The 18,845-nt window shown below is 47.8% G+C and overlaps 1 protein-coding gene across 1 annotated transcript in view; it reads left to right on the forward strand.

The window, feature by feature from the left end:
* The first annotated feature begins 372 nt into the window (after window positions 1–372).
* PAXBP1 (PAX3 and PAX7 binding protein 1) overlaps window positions 373–18,845 on the forward strand; it is a 57,516-nt gene continuing 39,043 nt past the window's right edge. The window contains exons 1-6 of the mRNA XM_077479974.1: window positions 373–982; window positions 2,686–2,811; window positions 14,611–14,781; window positions 15,515–15,733; window positions 16,624–16,727; window positions 17,921–18,141. Coding sequence (XP_077336100.1) covers window positions 763–982; window positions 2,686–2,811; window positions 14,611–14,781; window positions 15,515–15,733; window positions 16,624–16,727; window positions 17,921–18,141 — 1,061 coding nt within the window. The 5' untranslated portion in view covers window positions 373–762. The remainder of the gene's footprint in view (window positions 983–2,685; window positions 2,812–14,610; window positions 14,782–15,514; window positions 15,734–16,623; window positions 16,728–17,920; window positions 18,142–18,845) is intronic.

Consider the following 18,845-nt stretch of genomic DNA (forward strand, 5'->3'; position numbering starts at 1 on the left):
CCGCTGGCAAAGCGCATGATTTTAACCCTTTTTCGGCTGAATAGCACCGCTAACACGACAGTAAAGCAGCGCCCCAGTGTGAAAGGGGCCATACTGATAAGATAACATATAGGAGAGTTCAGCGGCAGTTGAAAAAAAGTGACTAACTGCTCCTAAACGTCTGTTTATCAGCAGCAGTGCACATGAGGCCTAAATGAACACTGAGGTGAACTGGGTCATTGGCAACCACTAGGTGCCGCTATTATTCCAAGCCTAGTTCAAGCGCGGTGATGAGCAGGCTCCGCCGCTAGGTGTTGCTCTAACACATTCATTAGGGCAGACACTGGTGTTGCAGTGAAGGCTGCTTTGCAGTAGGGGTCGCTGTGGGCAGCAGTCGTGCAGTAGAGAGCGCGGTGCATGAGAGGCCGCCGTGCAGAAGGAGGGATCGCTGCGGAAAGCAGTAGTTTGGTGCGCTCTGTGTATTAGAGGCTAATGTGGTGTAGCGAACGCGGTGCATTGGCTATGGTGGTGTAGTTGGTGCGGTGCGGTGCAGTGGAGGCTGCCGTCCGGTAGGGGTCGCTGTTAGCTGTGGTGGTACAGTGGAGGCCGCCGTCCGGTAGGGGTCGCTGTTGGCTGTGGTGGTGTAGTTGGCGCGGTGCAGTGGAAGCCGCCGTCTGGTAGGGGTCGCTGTAGGTGTTAGCGGTGCCTTGAGCGCGCTGTGTGTGGTGCAGAGCTCGGCGCGGCGTTGCTCAGTGCTGTGTTGTTCGGTGTGGCCGGTCCGCTATGTTTCGCAAGGCTCGGCGGGTGAATGTGAGGAAGAGGAATGACTCGGAGGAAGAGGAGAGGGAACATGAGGCCCCTGAGTACAGCGAGCCCCCCGCCGCGCCTCCTCCTCCCCCTCCACCCCCCAGCTTCACTCACACAGACGGCGGGGGTGTCCAGGCGGCCCCCAGGGCCAGAGAACCCAAATCTAAACTACTCAGCTTCCAGGATGACGAGGAGGGTGAGTGTGGGGGATGGGCAATGCATAACTGGGTTTACCACCGGTGATAGACTCCCCCCCCCCCCCCAGTGGGCGGTGCATGAGTGCAAAACTACTACAAGTCCCAGTATGTCTCCACCCAGACTCCTCCCCCTTTGAGACACTACACGTCCCAGCAGGGCTGACTACTCCCCCCCATGAGGCACTACACGTCCCAGCAGGGCAGACTCCTCCCCACCGATCTGTCATTACACGTCCCAGCAGGGCTGACTCCTCCCCCCGTGGGGCACTGCATGTCCCAGCAGGGCCGACTCCCCCTCTCACCCGGTGAGGCACTACACGTCCCAGCAGGGCCGCCAATGGACACCCACCCCCCGATACGGCACGTCCCAGCAGGGCCGACTCCTCCCCCCGATGAGGCACTACACATCCCAGCAGGGCCGACCCCCCCCGCCCCCCCGATGAGGCACTACACGTAGCAGCAGGGCCGACCCCCCCCCCCCCCCGATGAGGCACTACATGTCCCAGCAGGGCCGACACCCCCGATGAGGCACTACATGTCGGGGGGGTCAGACTCCTCCCCACTGATCTGTCACTACACGTCCCAGCAGGGCTGACCCCTCCCCCCATGGGGCACTGCATGTCCCAGCAGGGCCGACTCCCCCCTCACCCGGTGAGGCACTACACGTCCCAGCAGGGCCGCCAATGGACACCCACCCCCCCGATACGGCACGTCCCAGCAGGGCCGACTCCTCCCCCTGGTGAGGCACTACACGTCCCAGCAGGGCCGACACCCCCCGATGAGGCACTACACGTCCCAGCAGGGCCGACACCCCCCCCCGATGAGGCACTACACGTCCCAGCAGGGCCGACACCCCCCCGATGAGGCACTACACGTCCCAGCAGGGCCGACACCCCCCCGATGAGGCACTACACGTCCCAGCAGGGCCGACTCCTCCCCCCGATGAGGCACTACACGTCCCAGCAGGGCCGACTCCTCCCCCCGATGAGGCACTACACGTCCCAGCAGGGCCGACTCCTCCCCCCGATGAGGCACTACACGTCCCAGCAGGGCCGACTCCTCCCCCCGATGAGGCACTACACGTCCCAGCAGGGCCGACTCCTCCCCCCGATGAGGCACTACACGTCCCAGCAGGGCCGACTCCTCCCCCCGATGAGGCACTACACGTCCCAGCAGGGCCGACTCCTCCCCCCGATGAGGCACTACACGTCCCAGCAGGGCCGACTCCTCCCCCCGATGAGGCACTACACGTCCCAGCAGGGCCGACTCCTCCCCCCATGAGGCACGGCACGTCCCAGCTGGGCCGACTCCTCCCCCCACGAGGCGCTACACGTCCCAGCAGGGCCGACTCCTCCCCTCCCCCCACGAGGCGCTGCATGTCCCAGCAGGGCCGACTCCTCCCCCCCACGAGGCACGTCCCAGTAGGGCCGACGCCTCCCCCCTGATGAGGTACTACATGTCCCAGCAGGGCCGACGCCTCCCCCCTGATGAGGTACTACATGTCCCAGCAGGGCTTACTCCTCCCCCCCCCCCCCCCCCGGATGAGGCACTACACGTCCCAGCAGGGCTTACTCCCCCCCCCCCCCCCCCCCGGATGAGGCACTACACGTCCCAGCATGCAGTGGAGGGAAAAGGGTAATGTGTTATTTCCTGACCATTGTAGTTACTGATCGTTTGTTTTATGGTATCTTTTACTATATAGAGGAAGAAGTTTTTAAAATAAAGAAATCAAATCACAGCAAGAAGATAGTAAAACTCCTTAAAAAGGAATTTAAAGAGGATAAGGAGAAAACGAAGCCCAAGTCAGATGTTATCCCAGGACTGGATGGTAAGAAATTCATTTGGCTGTGCTCTTCTCTATTTTCAAAAGCGGTATATGAGCGTTCTAATACATGGACTGGTTAACACTTTGATGGCCGGATGGGACATTCTGGGTAGACATCATGTGACCTCCTCCTCCGAACACACCTCACATGCACGGCGTGATCTGTCACCTGACACAGTGGATGACAGATCAGTGTACCAGCCCACTACTGGTACCATGTGATCACTGTGACCAATCACAGCAGATCACGTAAGTTATACACAATAGATGGCTTTAATTCTTGCAATTCAACAATTGTGTTAATATCTCTAATTGGTGACAGCAATCACATGGTACAGACAGGATCAATCACAATAGTAAACACTGAATGGATAGTTATCATTCAGAAATAAATGGTTGCTTATAACATTAAAATTCACTATTATAAGCAGTCGGGTGTAAAGAAAAAACCTGATCACCTTCCTAGACAGTGTTACTATGGTAACACTCCATTGCTCTGGTCACAGCATGGAAACATATAAAAAAGAAAAATTCATACTTTGTAAAAAAAAGTATGATTTTTTTTTTTTTTTTTCCATGCTGTGACCAGAGCAATGGAGTGTTACCATAGTAACACTTTGGTTGTGTTTTTTTTTTTTTTTGCCTTTCATACTGTCATCAGGCAGTGTCCTGATCACTGCTATAGCAGTGATATGATGCCGTACTGCACTGGTGACGGGATGTAAAAAAAAAAAAAGACATTTTTTTTATTTATTTCCCGAAAAATTGTGACAAAAAATTATAACTTCAAAACACTCACCATGCCTCATAATGAATACCTTGTACTGTCTATGTTCCAAAAATGGGTCATTTGGGGGATATTTGTACTTTCCTGGTGTTTTTTAGGGCCTCAAGAAATTAAAGAGGCCATCAGTACATCAAAATTGATCAATTATCAGACCATAGATTGTGGACTCTGTAGCTTTCCTACAGACTAATCTGATTTGGGTTATTTTCACCAAAGAAATGTAGCAGAATACAATTTGGCCTAAGACTCCTTTCACACTTGTGCATCCTGAAAGTTGCAAGCTTTTGATGATCTATGGCCATCTATGGCATCAAAGTCGGGACTACTTTGAAGTTGCTGTGACTTGAAGTCGCGCGGATGAATGGTACTCATTGGAAATAATGAGGTACGACTAAGGCCGCGTACACACGGGCGGACTGTTCGCCCAACCTTGTCCGCTGAACAGTGTTTGGGCGGACAGTCCGCCCGTGTGTGGGCTTTCAGCGGACAGTTTCAGCGGACAGTTGGACGGACAAAGTCTTTTGGAAATTCCGAAAAACTGTCCGCTGAAACTGTGTTTGAGCGAACAGTCCGCCCGTGTGTGGGCCTGTCCGCTGTACTTTCGAAATGAGCGGACTGTTCCCGCTCGGAAAGTCCGCCCATTTCGAGCGCGTGTACAGGTAGGCGGGGCCCGCGAAGGAGACGTCGCGGGCTCCGCCGCCTGGAATGGGCTTAAAGGGGAACCCCAACGCCGAAAAAAATCGGCGTGGGGGTTCCCCCAAAGTCCACACCAGACCCTTGTTCGAGCACGCTACCCGGCCGGCCAGGAAAGGGGGGCGAGCGAGCGCGCCCCGCCTCCTGAGCCGTACCAGGCCGCGTGCCCTCAACATGGGGGGTGCCTTGGGGAAGGGGGGGCCGCGCGGCCCCCCCACCCCAAAGCACCTTGTCCCCATGTTGATGAGGACAAGGGCCTCTTCCCGACAACCCTGGCTGTTGGTTGTCGGGGTCTGCGGGCGGGGGGCTTATCGGAATCCGGGAGCCCCCTTTAAGAAGGGGGCCCCCGGATACCGGCCCCCCACCCTATGTGAATGAGTATGGGGTACAATGTACCCCTACCCATTCACCTGTGAAATAAAGTACAAAAAAAAACACAACACAGGGAAAAAATATTTTATTGCACAGCTCCGGGGGTCTTCCGTCTTCGGGGGTCTTCTCGCCGGACTCCTCCGCTATGTGTGTGTAGCTCTTTTACTAGCGGAGGAGTCCGGCTTTCTTCCTCCCCGCCGCCGGCCTCTTCTCCCGACTTCGGGGGTCTTGTCCCCCTCTTCGGTTCTTCTGCCGGGCCACCGCGCCTTCTTATAGCTCTTTTACAGGCGGTGGCCCGGTCTTCTGTCGCCGCTGCCTTCCGTTCTTCTGTCGCCGCCTTCGGTTCTTCTGCCGGGCCACCGCGCCTTCTTGTAGCTCTTTTACAGGCGGTGGCCCGGTCTTCTGTCGCCGCTGTCGTCGCCGCCGCCGCCTTCCGTTCTTGTTCTTCTTCTTGTTCTTCTCCTGGAGATGTTGACTCGACGAGCTCTCCGGCCGGAATGCCAGGGACACGCTCCGCTGCCACTTATATAGTGACAATGGGGCGGTGTCACATGGTATATGTCACATGGGTTGGTCACATGGGTTGATGTCACATGGGGACTATGACATCGTAAGGGGGCGGGGTCACCATGTGACCAACCCATGTGACATATACCATGTGACACCGCCCCATTGTCACTATATAAGTGGCAGCGGAGCGTGTCCCTGGCATTCCGGCCGGAGAGCTCGTCGAGTCAACATCTCCAGGAGAAGAAGAAGAAGAACAAGAAGAAGAACAAGAACGGAAGGCGGCGGCGACGACAGCGGCGACAGAAGACCGGGCCACCGCCTGTAAAAGAGCTACAAGAAGGCACGGTGGCCCGGCAGAAGAACCGAAGAGGGGGACAAGACCCCCGAAGTCGGGAGAAGAGGCCGGCGGCGGGGAGGAAGAAAGCCGGACTCCTCCGCTAGTAAAAGAGCTACACACAGATAGCGGAGGAGTCCGGCGAGAAGACCCCCGAAGACGGAAGACCCCCCGGAGCTGTGCAATAAAATATTTTTTCCCTGTGTTGTGTTTTTTTTTGTACTTTATTTCACAGGTGAATGGGTAGGGGTACATTGTACCCCATACTCATTCACATAGGGTGGGGGGCCGGTATCCGGGGGCCCCCTTCTTAAAGGGGGCTCCCGGATTCCGATAAGCCCCCCGCCCGCAGACCCCGACAACCAACGGCCAGGGTTGTCGGGAAGAGGCCCTTGTCCTCATCAACATGGGGACAAGGTGCTTTGGGGTGGGGGGGCCGCGCGGCCCCCCCTTCCCCAAGGCACCCCCCCATGTTGAGGGCACGCGGCCTGGTACGGCTCAGGAGGGGGGGCGCGCTCGCTCGCCCCCCTTTCCTGGCCGGCCGGGTAGCGTGCTCGGACAAGGGTCTGGTGTGGACTTTGGGGGAACCCCCACGCCGATTTTTTTCGGCGTTGGGGTTCCCCTTTAAGCCCATTCCAGGCGGCGGAGCCCGCGACGTCTCCTTCGCGGGCCCCGCCTACCTGTACACGCGCTCGAAATGGGCGGATTTGCCTCCTCCTTACGTGGGCGAGTCCGTTCATTTCAAAAGTTGAGCGAACTGTTTGCCCAACCTTGTTCGTCAAACAGTCCGCTCGTGTGTGGGCAAGTCCGCTCATGCAAATTTTGAGGGGACTGTTTGCCGAAACTGTTTGACGAACAAGGTTGGGCAAACAGTCCGTGCGTGTGTACGCGGCCTAAGTGTGAAAGGGGCCGACATTTATGAAGAAAGATTATTTCTTTGCAAAAAACAGACACTAAGGAAATTGTGTGTGTTTTTTTATTTTTATTTTTTATTTTCAGTGTGTTTTTCATTTATTTAGCCAAAAATTAACCCAGTGGTGATTTATAATACCACCAAAAGAAAGCTCTATTTGTGTGTTAAAAATTATAGAAATTGCATATGGACAGATTAGATTAGACAGCACTGACAGCTGAGAATTGGCCTGGGCAGGAAGGGGGTGAAAATGTCCAGTATTGAAGTGGTTAAGGGCTCGTTCGCATGTGAGATGGGGGGGGGGGGGGCAGTAAAACCCTGCAGTTAAGCCATGCTTTTACTACTCCCACCTTTTACTCCCTTTAGCTGCAGCGGCCGGTGGTGTACACATTCCACAGCTGTGATGCTTTGCGGCAGAAATGGTGTCCCCTGTGACTTTTCAAGGGAATGGGCAGGATTCAAGGGGTTAAAGTATGAGGTTGTCGTGCTTATGAGGATAATTTTCCTGCATGGGATCTATATGAATGAGTAATTTTTAAACAATATTTTTAAGATACAGGATCAATCAGTAGGAAAACAGACTAAAAATTGGAGATTTATTCACCAGACATGTATTATTATTTTTTTTTCTGTCCTGCAATGCACCGCATTGAGAGACGCTATATTTAGCGCAAAAACACCTGAAATGTGAAAGGGGTCTAAGAATAACAATTGTGCTACATAAAATGAATACCTGCTAATGAGAGAGTAACTTTATAAATGACACAGAAATGATAAAACTTCCCTGTAGAATCAGTAACCAAGTAAATATGACGATTAGACCGTCTGTATTTCACTAATTCAACTGTTACTATTAGGGATGCACCGAAATTTTGGCCGCCGAAACATATCGTCCGAAAATTGTGTTTTCGGCAAAATACTGAAAGGAAAATCTTGCCGATAATGGGGCCGAAAATGGGGACGGGGCCTTGCGGGGCTCCGCCCCCTGGTGCCGCCCATTGCACGGGTGTTTTCCTTGTCGGTCCCCAGTCCTTTGTCCTCCTTTCGTCCCGCCCGACAGTGCGGTGATCTCCGTGTGTCACGGAGCTGTGCATTGAATTGCCTGGGCGGCTGCAGTAACAATGTCCCGCCTCCTTTGACAGATGGTAGACTGATCCAATGGCGGGACATTGAATCAGCGTGACGTGATTACAGGAGGCGGGACATTGTTACTGCAGCCACCCGGGCAATTCAATGCACAGCTCCGTGACACACGGAGATCACCGCTCTGATCCGGGCATGGGTAAGGCTGCATTTAGACACTGGCAAGCTGCATGAGGGGGAAAGAGTGTGCCCAGGGCAAGCATTGCAGAGTTTTGTCCGCAGCTAAATCACACGTTTTTTGTGCCCACAGTGCTGCTGCATCTAAAAGTAATTTGTTTGCCTCTGAAACTATCCACCTCTGGCCACTTGTGTGAATGTAGCCATGCTATATAACACCAGGTCACAGGACAAAGGCTGTACTCCCTTTATTGACCATATAATAAAAAATAATAATAATCTTGATTTTGACCCAGCTAGGTTTTTATCGCCATGTGATAGAATGGGGAAGGGTTAAGTTATTGCTAGTAGAGGTAACGATGTGAGCATTCCCTATAGAAGTCTGTTGGAACGGAACCAGGTAGCTTGCTTGGGGCCAGTTCACACCAGATGCAGTTCCGTGTGCTTTTTTTTTTTTTTTTTTGCACAAAATGCATGCACAGTGTTTTCCATGTCTTCCAATGGCTCTAGTTCACACCATGCAGTCAGTTTCCGCACCGGAAACTGATTGCATGGTGTGAACTACAGCCATTGGAAGACATGGAAAACACTGTGCATGTATTTTTATCAGGCAGGCTGCATCTGAGGGGAACTGGTGAGGCTGCTTTGATCTCCTGTACCGTGCCTGCAGTCTCTGACCATCTCCTGGACCGTGCCTGCAGTCTCTGACCATCTCCTGTACCGTACCTGCAGTCTCTGACCATCTCCTGTACCGTGCCTGCAGTCTCTGACCATCTGCTGTATGAAAATATTTTTTTAAAAACAGTCATTTTTGGTATCGATGCTGTTTCGGTATCGGTTTTGGTTTTCGGCCTAGTGTATTTTTCATTTTCGGTATCGGTTTCGGCACCAAAAAACCCATTCGGTGCACCCCTAGTTACTATACTGCAGGTAAGTAGGTGCTTAATAACGTGAAATAAAATTAGACATTTGCTATGTCAATAGAATGAGAACTTGAAAGTTATAATGAAAAATTGAAGCTTAGAGAAAAATCTACAAGGCAGTTATTGATTGATCCAACTGTATAATAATCAAGTAAATTATTTAGGATAACACATTTATTATAAGGTAAAAATCAATACGACATAATTACCCTTCTCAAAATGACTACTGGTCTGAAATGCTGGTTACCAGAGTTTTTAAAATGGCTGCTGTGACTGGCTTCTGCTTAAGAGCACGTTCACACTGGGGTGCGGGGGTGCTAGTGGTTAAGTGGTTAAAAGCATCCTGCTAGCGGCCGAAAAGTGCCACTATAGCAGTGGTAAAGCGCCGCTAAAATTAGCGGCGCTTTACCACTGCTATAGTGGCACTTTTCGGCCGCTAGCAGGATGCTTTTAACCCCCACTAGCGGCCGAATAAAGGGTTACTAGCACCCATGGTGCCCATCGATTCCAATGGCAGGGGCGGTGGAGGAGCAGTCCTCCCTCCTGCACCGCTCGAAAGATGCTGCTTGCAGGACTTTTTCTAACGTCCTGCAAGCGCACCGCCCCATTGTGAAAGCACTCAGACTCTCACACTGGGGCTGCAGGGGAGGCGATTTTCAGGTGCTATTTTTAGCCGAAAAGCAACTGAAAAATCCCTCCGTGTGAAAGAGGTCCAAAGAGAAATTGCTTTTCTTACAACCTCCATGTTTCAAAATATCGGGAGATGAGGAATCATATAAGTTGGAGTGTATGTGTCTGGTTGCATGTCCCTCCTTGGCATCTATCATGATCCTATATACCAGTGATGGCGAACCTTGGCACCCCAGATGTTTTGGAACTACATTTCCCATGATGCTCCAGTACACTGCAGAGTGCCAGAGCATCATGGGAAATGTAGTTCCAAAACATCTGGGGTGCCAAGGTTCGCCATCACTGCTATATACCATTTTGGACAACAGGCTCGTAAAAAAATATAAGCCTAGAAGGTGTAAAGTTTCCATTGGTTGAAAGATTTATTGATTTACTTTTTTGAACATTTAGGTAACAACACTTCCAGCCACAAAGCATGTCTAAGTATCTGCTTGTATGGTGATGCAGAGAGAGTATATATATATATATATATATATATATATATATATATATATATATATATATATATATATATATATATATATATATATATATATATATAATTAAAATTTCATTCACAACAATGATTGGTAGATTTAAAATAATTCTTCTAATATGCTCTAAATAAGATATCTTTGTTATACAGAATGACTATTGCACCATTAGATATTGAAATCACAATTATATCTGAGATGGAATGTAATTTATATTATTTGAACATCATATTTTCTAAAATACTAATGGGTAGAAAAAGTTAATATACTTCCTCTAATGTCACGTACACACGACCGGACTTTCTGTCGGAATAGGTCCAACGGAACGATCCCGTCGGACATTCCGATCGTGTGTGGGCTTCATCTGACTTTTTTTTTTTTTCAAAAAACCTGTTGGACTTAGAAATAGAACATGTTTTAAATCTTCTTCTCGCCGGACCCAGTTCCTATCGGGAAACCCGTTCGTCTGTATGCTGGTCCGACGGACATTTTCCTATTGCAACGAGCGAGAGAGAGAAGCGGCAATGTCCCTTAGGTCTGTTATAGATTTTAAGAGAAATCCCCCCACGCTGAAAAAAACAGCGTGGGGGTTCCCCCAAAGTCCATAACAGACCCTTATCTGAGCACGCAGCCTGGCCGGTCAGGAAAGGGAGTGGGGACGGCCGGTCAGGAAAGGGAGTGGGGACGAGCGAGCGCCCCCCCCCCCCCCCCCCCCCGAACCGCACCAGGCAGCATGCCCCCTCAACATGGGGGGTGGGTGCACCTTGTCCCAATGTTGATGAGGACAAGGGCCTCTTCCCGACAACCGTGGCTGTTGGTTGTCGGGGTCTGCAGGCGGGGGGGCTTATCGGAAACTGGGAGCCCCCTTTAATAAGTGGGCCCCCTACCCTGTGAATAAGTATGGGGCACATCGTACCCCTACTCATTCACCTGGGGGGGGGGGGGGAAGTGTCAAAAAAATGTTTACGTCATTTTATTAGGCAGCTCCATGGGTCTCTTCCATCTTCGGTGGGTCTCTTCCAACTCCTCCTCTCTCTCCGGCCTCTTCTCCCACTCTCCAGGCCTCTTCTCCCGGGCTCCTCCGCTGTCTTCTCCTCTTTTGCTAGCGATGGCCCGGTCTTTTCCGTCGATGTCTTCCCTGTTCTCTTCCGATGTTGACACAACGCTCTCTCCCACTGTAATGCTGTGTGCATGATGCGCTACGACTTAGCCCCATATACGCATGGGGTGGGGTCACCGGGTGATGTCACCCAGTGACCCCGCCCCTTATGATGGCACAGTTCCAGCATGCACTGGGACTGTGCCGTCATAAGGGTTGGGGTCACCGGGCATGCTGGGACTGTGTCTTCATATAAATCATAGCGCACCGTGCGCACAGCATTACAGCGGGAGAGTGTTGTGTCAACATTGGAAGAAAACGGGGAAGAAGATGACAGAAAAGACCGAGCTACCACTAGAAAGAGTGGCAAAAGAGCATAAGATAGTGGAGGAGCCTGGGAGAAGAACCAGGGACCGGGAGAGAAGGCCGGAGAGAGTGGAGGAGTCGGGGAAATAAGAACCCCCGGAGCTGTCTAAAAAATTACTTTAAAAACCGGTCGTGTGTGTGTATGTGTGATTTTTTTTGTTTCGTTTTTTGACACTTTCCCCCCCCCCCCCCAGGTGAATGGGTAGGTTTCTGATGTACCCCATACTTATTCATAGGGTGAGGGGCCCACTTATTAAAGGGGGCTCCCGGATTCCGGTAAGCCCCCCGACAACCAATGGCCAGGGTTGTCAGGAAGAGGCCCTTGTCCTCATCAACATGGAGACAAGGTGGGGGGGGGCACAGAGCGCCCCCCTTCCCCAAAGCACCCACCTCCCATGTTGAGGGCATGCGGCTTGGTACGGTTCAGGGGGGGACGCTCGCTTGTCCAGAAAGTCCATTCATGTGTGGGAAAGTCCGTCGGAACTCCGCCTAAAGTCCGTCAGGAAGACTGTCGGGCCTAGCCTGCCGGAAAGTCCGGTCGTGTGTACACCGCATAAGAGTTTCAAATGAACTTTGGACAGGATGGCTGTATAAACTCCTAGAGCAGTGATTCTCAACCAGGGTTCCTCCAGAGGTTGCTAGGGGTTCCTTCAGCATTGGGCAATTTCTGCCTCTCGGATAAGTTCCCACTGACACCATTGATCTTTTTAGTTATCTGTAAGGAGGTAATTCTTCCCAATGACCACAAGTGTAAGGACCATTCACCCCACTGACCATCAGACTAATGTATCATGAGTTGTAGATTTCTCATTTTTAGAAGGGGTTCCCCACGAAACCAGAGAATTATTTCAAGGGTTCCTCTGTGTTGAAAAGGTTGAGAAAGGCTGTCCTAGAGTCTTCACAATGGGATTAGTTAGAGATGTGTGATTTCTTCTTGAGAACAATCCAATCAAGTATGTGTCCTCAACTTTTTTATTTTCGTATCTGGTCATTCTATTTAACCACCCAGAACATGTGAATATCTTTGGTTTCTGCTTTGCAAATAGTTTATAGTATTTAAAGATGGGTGATTCATTAAGAGTTGGAAAACAGATGAAATCATTGTGACTAGAGGTCGACAGATATGGGTTTTTCTCTGGCCGATGCCGATATAATAATGCTGATTTTCTTTTGGTCCGATATGTTAGGCCGATCTTCTTCCTTTTTTATCTTCATCTTATAAATTTAAGTTGGACCCCTTTCACACTGGGGTGTTTTTCAGGCGCTTTTGTGCTAAAAATAGCGCTTGCAAAACCGCTCCTCTGCAGTCTGTGAAACTGAGCCAAACTGGCAGGATGTTAAAGTCCCGCAAGCAGTATCTTTGGTGCGGTGTATACCGCTCCTCCTCCACTCCTGCCCATTGAGACGAATGGGCACTGCTGCCAACAGGCCTGTAAAGCGCAGTGCTGCTACATGGGCGCATTTAACTCCTTCAACAGCTGCTAGCTGTTTTTTAAGCGCCTCGCTCGAGCCTGAACAGCGTCGCAAAAATGACGGTAAAGCGTCGGTAAAACTAGCATTGTTTTTACCGTCAATGCCTGCCTGCTCCAGTGTGAAAGCAGCCTTAAGTGATACAGAAAATGCCTTACATTTATTAAACAAAACAAACCTCCAATCAGTTCACTTCTATAATTTTAGATTAAAAAGAAAAACTATCTTAAATATTAAATACACAAAAACAGGTAATCAAAACTTTTGAATGAAGGAAAAAAATGGACTAACTTTACTGTTTAGTTTGTGTTTTTATTTTAATTCATTAAAGCGGGAGTCCACCGGGACTCCGCGTTTTTTTTTATTTTATTTTTTTATTTATTTATTTATTTTTTTTAAAGCCAGCAGCTACAAATACTGCAGCTGCTGACTTTTAAAATAGTGACACTTACCTGTCCAGCGCGCCCGCGATATCAGCACCCGAAGCCGATCTCTAGATCGTCTTTAAGGTGCTGCCGCCACCATCTTGGGTATGGGAATCAGGAAATGGAGCCTTTCGGCTTCATTTCCCGGTTCCCTACTGCGCATGCGCGAATCGCGCTGCGCAATAAGGACGGTCCCCGCTGCCTCTGGGATCTGTGTGTTTCCCAGCAGGCAGTGGGGCACTTGCGGAAAGGGGTGGGCACTTGCGGAAAGGGGCATAATATACGCCCCTTTCCGCAGAGAGCTATCCCAGAAGTGGGTGCAGAATACCTGTACTGTACAGGTATCTGCACCCCCTCCCCCCTGAAAGGTGCCAATTGTGGCGCCGGAGGGGGGGAGGGTTCCGATGAGCGGAGGTCAACTTTAGGGTGGACCTCCCACTTTAAAGTGTATTTTTTTTCCAAAATATTGCAACAACCGCTATTTTTTATTTATTTTTTTTCAGCTGGGGTCATCTTAAAAAAAAAAAAAAAAAAAAAAAAAAAAAAGATTTGTGGGTTCTAGGTGATTTTCTAGCATACAATACAGGATTTCTACTTGTAAGCAATACTTGTTAAAAAGGATTTAGTCTTTAAATGGTTAAACTCCTACTCATGGAGTTCAGTACATTGATAAGTAGAAACATTGTATCTCTTTTCTTTTCTCAGACTTGGCAGGCTGCCCATATAGGAGACACAAGTCTCCACTGAAGTTTTCCAGGCAATTTGCATTGACTTCTATTACAGAAGTTATTTTCAAGTTGCGCTGAAGTTTTAAATCGGCCTTTTTTATCAGCGCAATCGGGAGGATGCAGATTTAATTAAATGCCAAAAATCGGTCGACCTCTAATTGTGACCCTCCCTCTCATGGGGCTCATGGCATAAAAATTCAAAAGATATTCTCTTTTTCTTTTTTTTTTTTTAAGGTCTAAAAAGGTGGAGGGTAAGGAGTGTGCCTGATCATTTGACATAATTATGTGGTCAGCAAGACATTAACCACCTTACTACCACTGTATTTCAAAAAACGCATAGGCAGTCAGTGCTCCTTTTGAAAGTCTGTGATCGAGCTGTCATTTGGTAGCTCAGATCATAAACCCAGCGGAGGCTTTGTGGCTTGTGTTCCCTGTGAACTAAATACATAATTCATGTAATGTAAACCAACCACTTCCTGCTTTATCAGTCTTTTGTGTATAAATCTCCCAATAACCACCAATGAAAGGAGGGCACACTAACCATGAAAGGGGACTACCATTTCTAGGGAGAGAAACACAATTGACCATAAATGGGTATGGGTCATTTACCCCTGATTGCCTACATTTCATTTATCTCCTATGTGATGGTTTTTAGGTGACAGGTTCTCTTTATTGAGACATGCAGGGCCTAAAAGACCTCTGGGCTCCACTGAATGTATTGCAATACATCCCCGTTTTGTTTTTCGTCTTTTATTTTAGATCAGCCTGTAAGAAATGTGGCTATTAAAGATGGTGGCCAGGAAGATATGAACATCGGTAGTGACCTTGGTGAGGAAGAGATGGAAGTAGAAAGTGAAAAAGAGGAGGAGAAACCCAAAGCTGGTTCTTTTGCCAACTCCCTGTCGTCATCTTTAAATGTTCTGCGCCCAGGTACTAAGTCAGTGTATGTTTGCAAATGGATTAGATTAATGATCTTTGGTATTGAAATCACAACTCCATTTCAGTGAGAATTGTCATGTGTTCCGCAGTGGACATATTGGATACTTTGGTTCTTGTGTCCAACCCAGGCTTTCATTATAAAGGGCTCCCAGCAGTATCCTGTTCTGAAGCAAGTAAAACTGTGCATGTCTTTGTTTTTTAGTGCCCTTCTAGCATAGGGAAAAACTTACACCTAAGACAACTGAAGTGTCATCCTGCGTTTGTGAATGTAGTGCAACTGTGCATTGAGGCAATAGGAAGTTGATAGTGTCTTTTCTTCTTCCTTTCTTCTTCCTTTCTTCTTCCTTTCTTCTTCTTCTTCTCCTTCTTCCTTTCTTCCTTTCTTCGAGATTTATTCCAAGTATGGATATTAAAATCACCCAAGTAGACACCTTTTATTCCAATGATCGGCGCTTACTTCCAGGACCTGTGCTGAGTTGCTGTTCTGCATTTTGAACCCAGGAGAAAGGGCCACTCCGCACAGGCACCATTCAGGAGAAGGCTTTGCATTTTCTGAATGAATACAATACGTTCTCTGATTGGACAAGCTGGAGAGTCAGAGTGGGGATGTCCATACTTGGAATTGTTCTTTTAAGGTTAAATTCCTATTTCACTATGATTTTCATAAAGAGGAAAATCGCTAATGCGATTGTTTTTTTTTTTTTTTTTTTTTTTTTTTTTTTAGGAGAGATCCCGGATGCAGCCTTTATCCATGCTGCTCGCAAGAAGAGACAGATGGCTCGGGAACTTGGGGACGTTCCATCTTTGGATGTGGATGGTGGTAAAAGGTTGGTCCGTGAGGATGAGAATGATGCCAGTGATGATGACGATGATGATGAAAAGAGGCGTATCGTTTTCTCAGTCCGAGAAAAATCCCAAAGGCAGAAGATAGCTGAGGAAATTGGTGAGCCTTATTAACATGTTCCTTTTCAGAGTTGATGTTTTGTTTTTGGTTGTGCTACGTGACAGGAACTTTCTACCAAGCAATTCCTGTGTGTTATTTGGGTAAAACCAGGCATAGACATTAGATATCTGAATGCATAGGATAGAGATTTTTGTATTTTTAAAATATATCTTTATATCATCATTCACACTTGTATTGCATTAGGGCCAACTCGCACCATCACATTTTGGTAATGCATGTTTCTAGTGTTGGTGCAATGCAGTTGCATTAAATCTGAATAGTGTCCCAACACACCTTGCCAGTGGATGTGCATTGCAATGTGGTGCTGAGAGTGCTGCTTGCATGATTTTTGGCCAGTTGTGATAACCAAAATAAAATGAGTGAGCTGCCCTAATTCAACGTACTTTGTGTGTGTCTTTAATGCACCATAGAGGACCAGATGGTGTGAATAGACCGTTAGGGTGATTGATAAAGGGCGTACAGCGTAACTTCAAGAGGAGTTGTCCTATTACTATTGATTCCCTAACTGCTACTGCGTGGCAGTAACAGGATGTAAAGAAGCTTAGTGTATATATGTGTGTGTGTGTGTGTGTGTATATATATATATATATATATATATATATATATATATATATATATATATATATATATATATATATATATATATATATATATATATACACTGCCTTTCTTTATTGTAGAAAAGTTCACTTGTGTGCTACTGCCAGGGTGCCACCCACATAACAGTATATCTAAATAAAGTTATTTAGTGCTAGAGGTCCTCATTAAGGTGTTCATTTCATACCATACATTATATTGGCAGCATTTTTCCTCCATGTGGGCCCGTATTTCAGACATTACAATTTCCACAACTGTTTCCTCTGTGCCAGGAATCGAGGGAAGTGATGATGAAGCTCTGGCAACAGGGGAGCAAGATGAAGAAATCAGTCGCTGGGAACAAGAACAGATACGAAAAGGAATTAGTATACCACAGGTGGGAATTTACTTTTGGTACAACTGGCATATAATGCCAGAAAGTTTTTTGCACAGTTCTAAGAGGTAATGTTTATGTCTAGGCAATTTTTTTTGATGGGGCTCGGTTAGAGAAGTTTACTCTCGCTTCCTGTCAGTGATTTCACCAGAGGGGAAGTAAAGGAGTCCCCCACTTCCTCTCTGACGGAAGGTTGTCAACATGACAGGAAGTGAGTGGAAATCCTTAAAATTTGACACTTCCCTGCTGATCTGTATGTTTGAAGGTCCTTTATCCAAATTGATGAAACTGCTCCTCGTACAGTAAGTGAACATTAAAGTAGAATTTCTGCTAAAAACTAGTCTTAAATACTTCCTCCACTTCCCTATACTAATTAACCTGCGTAACAAAAAAATGTATATACTTGCCTACAGTATTTTTAGCCCACTCTCTTCCAGTCATGTAATCCGGCTCTCCTGTATCAGACAACAGCGTTTACATAGTAGAGGAACCATCGACAATGGCTGCACCATGGTAGCCTATGGGTGACTTAATTGTTCTGGCTTTCTCAGCCATTGTCAGGCGCATTTACCTGCAGCCATGTCACTGGCATAGGTTAGTTAGGAGGGAGGGGGAGCAATTTTAAAGCTGATCTCCAGCTTTGCTGTCACTTTTAATTGTTTGAGTCAAGGTGGCCCAAATGCACTATTTCCTACACAGGTAGCCTTGCTTGGTGCGTTTGTATAAACTGTGTAAAGCCTCAGGTACATCCAGTAGCATTGTGTTCCATCTGTTAGACGAGACCTTCCTGCCCAACAAAATAGTTGGACTGAGTGGTGCTTAGCCATTCTCTGTCAACTTTTTATTTTCTGTATGGATGCAAAGCTTCCTCTGACTGGCGGAGCTCATGATGTCATTTGCCCGCCTCTCCACCTTAGCCAATCAGGAAGCTTTGTATTCAGAGAATAAATGCCTGAGTGCCAAACAGCCTGACTTTTTTCCTGGTGTAAGACAGAAGGGTCTTGCCTCACAGATGGAACTAAAACTGGAAATTGGCTTTAAGTCTAGTTAGGCTTTAACACCTTAGAACAGCAAGTATGTTACTGGCAGGATCACCAGGTGAAGGAACGGTTAAGCTGCAATATTATAATTTGATACGCTTTAATAAAAGACTTCATGACTGCTGAATTTTACCAATATTGTCTGTTCCCTTTCAGGTCCAAGCACCCCAGCCTGCCGAGACAAATAATTTGTTCTACCCAAGCACTTACCAAGGGATACCCTATGGTTCCTCCTACAGTGTCCCTTACACCTATTCTGCTTTTGGATCTGCTGAAACAAAACCTCCAAAACCAGATAATTCTGTCTCTTTCAAAACTCCCAATAATGAGATGACTCCTGTTACTATTGATTTGGTAAAGAACCAGCTTAAAGACAGGTAGGGCAGACTAGCTTTCCTTTGGGGGACTACCGCAGGCTTTCAGTTGCCCTGGCCTTTGTTGTATGGCACCAGGAACCGTAAAGCTTTTGTGTAACAGCCATGAACCGAAGAAGTCGGATGGAATCAAGAATTGAGCAAATGGCTTTCCTACTGAGGTTGCTTTCTGGGCCAGGGCTGTGTCACTAGAACTTGTGGACCAAAAATAGAGATGACAATGAGTTTCACAGAGGGCCACAGGTATACAAGGTTAAGCCTACATGCAACGGTTCATTTGATCACTGTGTACAGTTTGATAAACCTTGGGCACAAACTTATGAGTTGGATTGCTTTGGAAAATGTTAAAGTATACCTCCCAGTTTTCATCAGAAAAAAAAACTGCTAGGTGAAAGATGTGCATTGTTGGCAATCGTTGCAGACTAATGCCATTCTCTGTTAAGAAATAACTGTTTTATGTCCCCGCTAATTGAATTGTGAATGGAAGGGACTGTTTGTTATTATATTCACCTGAGCAAATCTAATAATGAGAAACTGTCATCTGCATCTTTTTTAAAATTTGATGAGCCTTAGCAAGGACCTCACCAAAAAATGAATCCACTATTGCAAGACATGTCTAAAACCTGATTTGTATCAGTGCAACTTCAATTATTATAATGAGCACAAAATTAGATATGTGAGGCATTCTGAACACCAACAGTGTTTGA

Source organism: Lithobates pipiens, unplaced genomic scaffold, assembly GCF_037356315.1.
Source record: "Lithobates pipiens isolate NorthernLeopardFrog02 unplaced genomic scaffold, aLitPip1_a1.2 Scaffold_16, whole genome shotgun sequence".
NCBI classification, from domain to species: Eukaryota; Metazoa; Chordata; class Amphibia; order Anura; family Ranidae; genus Lithobates; species Lithobates pipiens.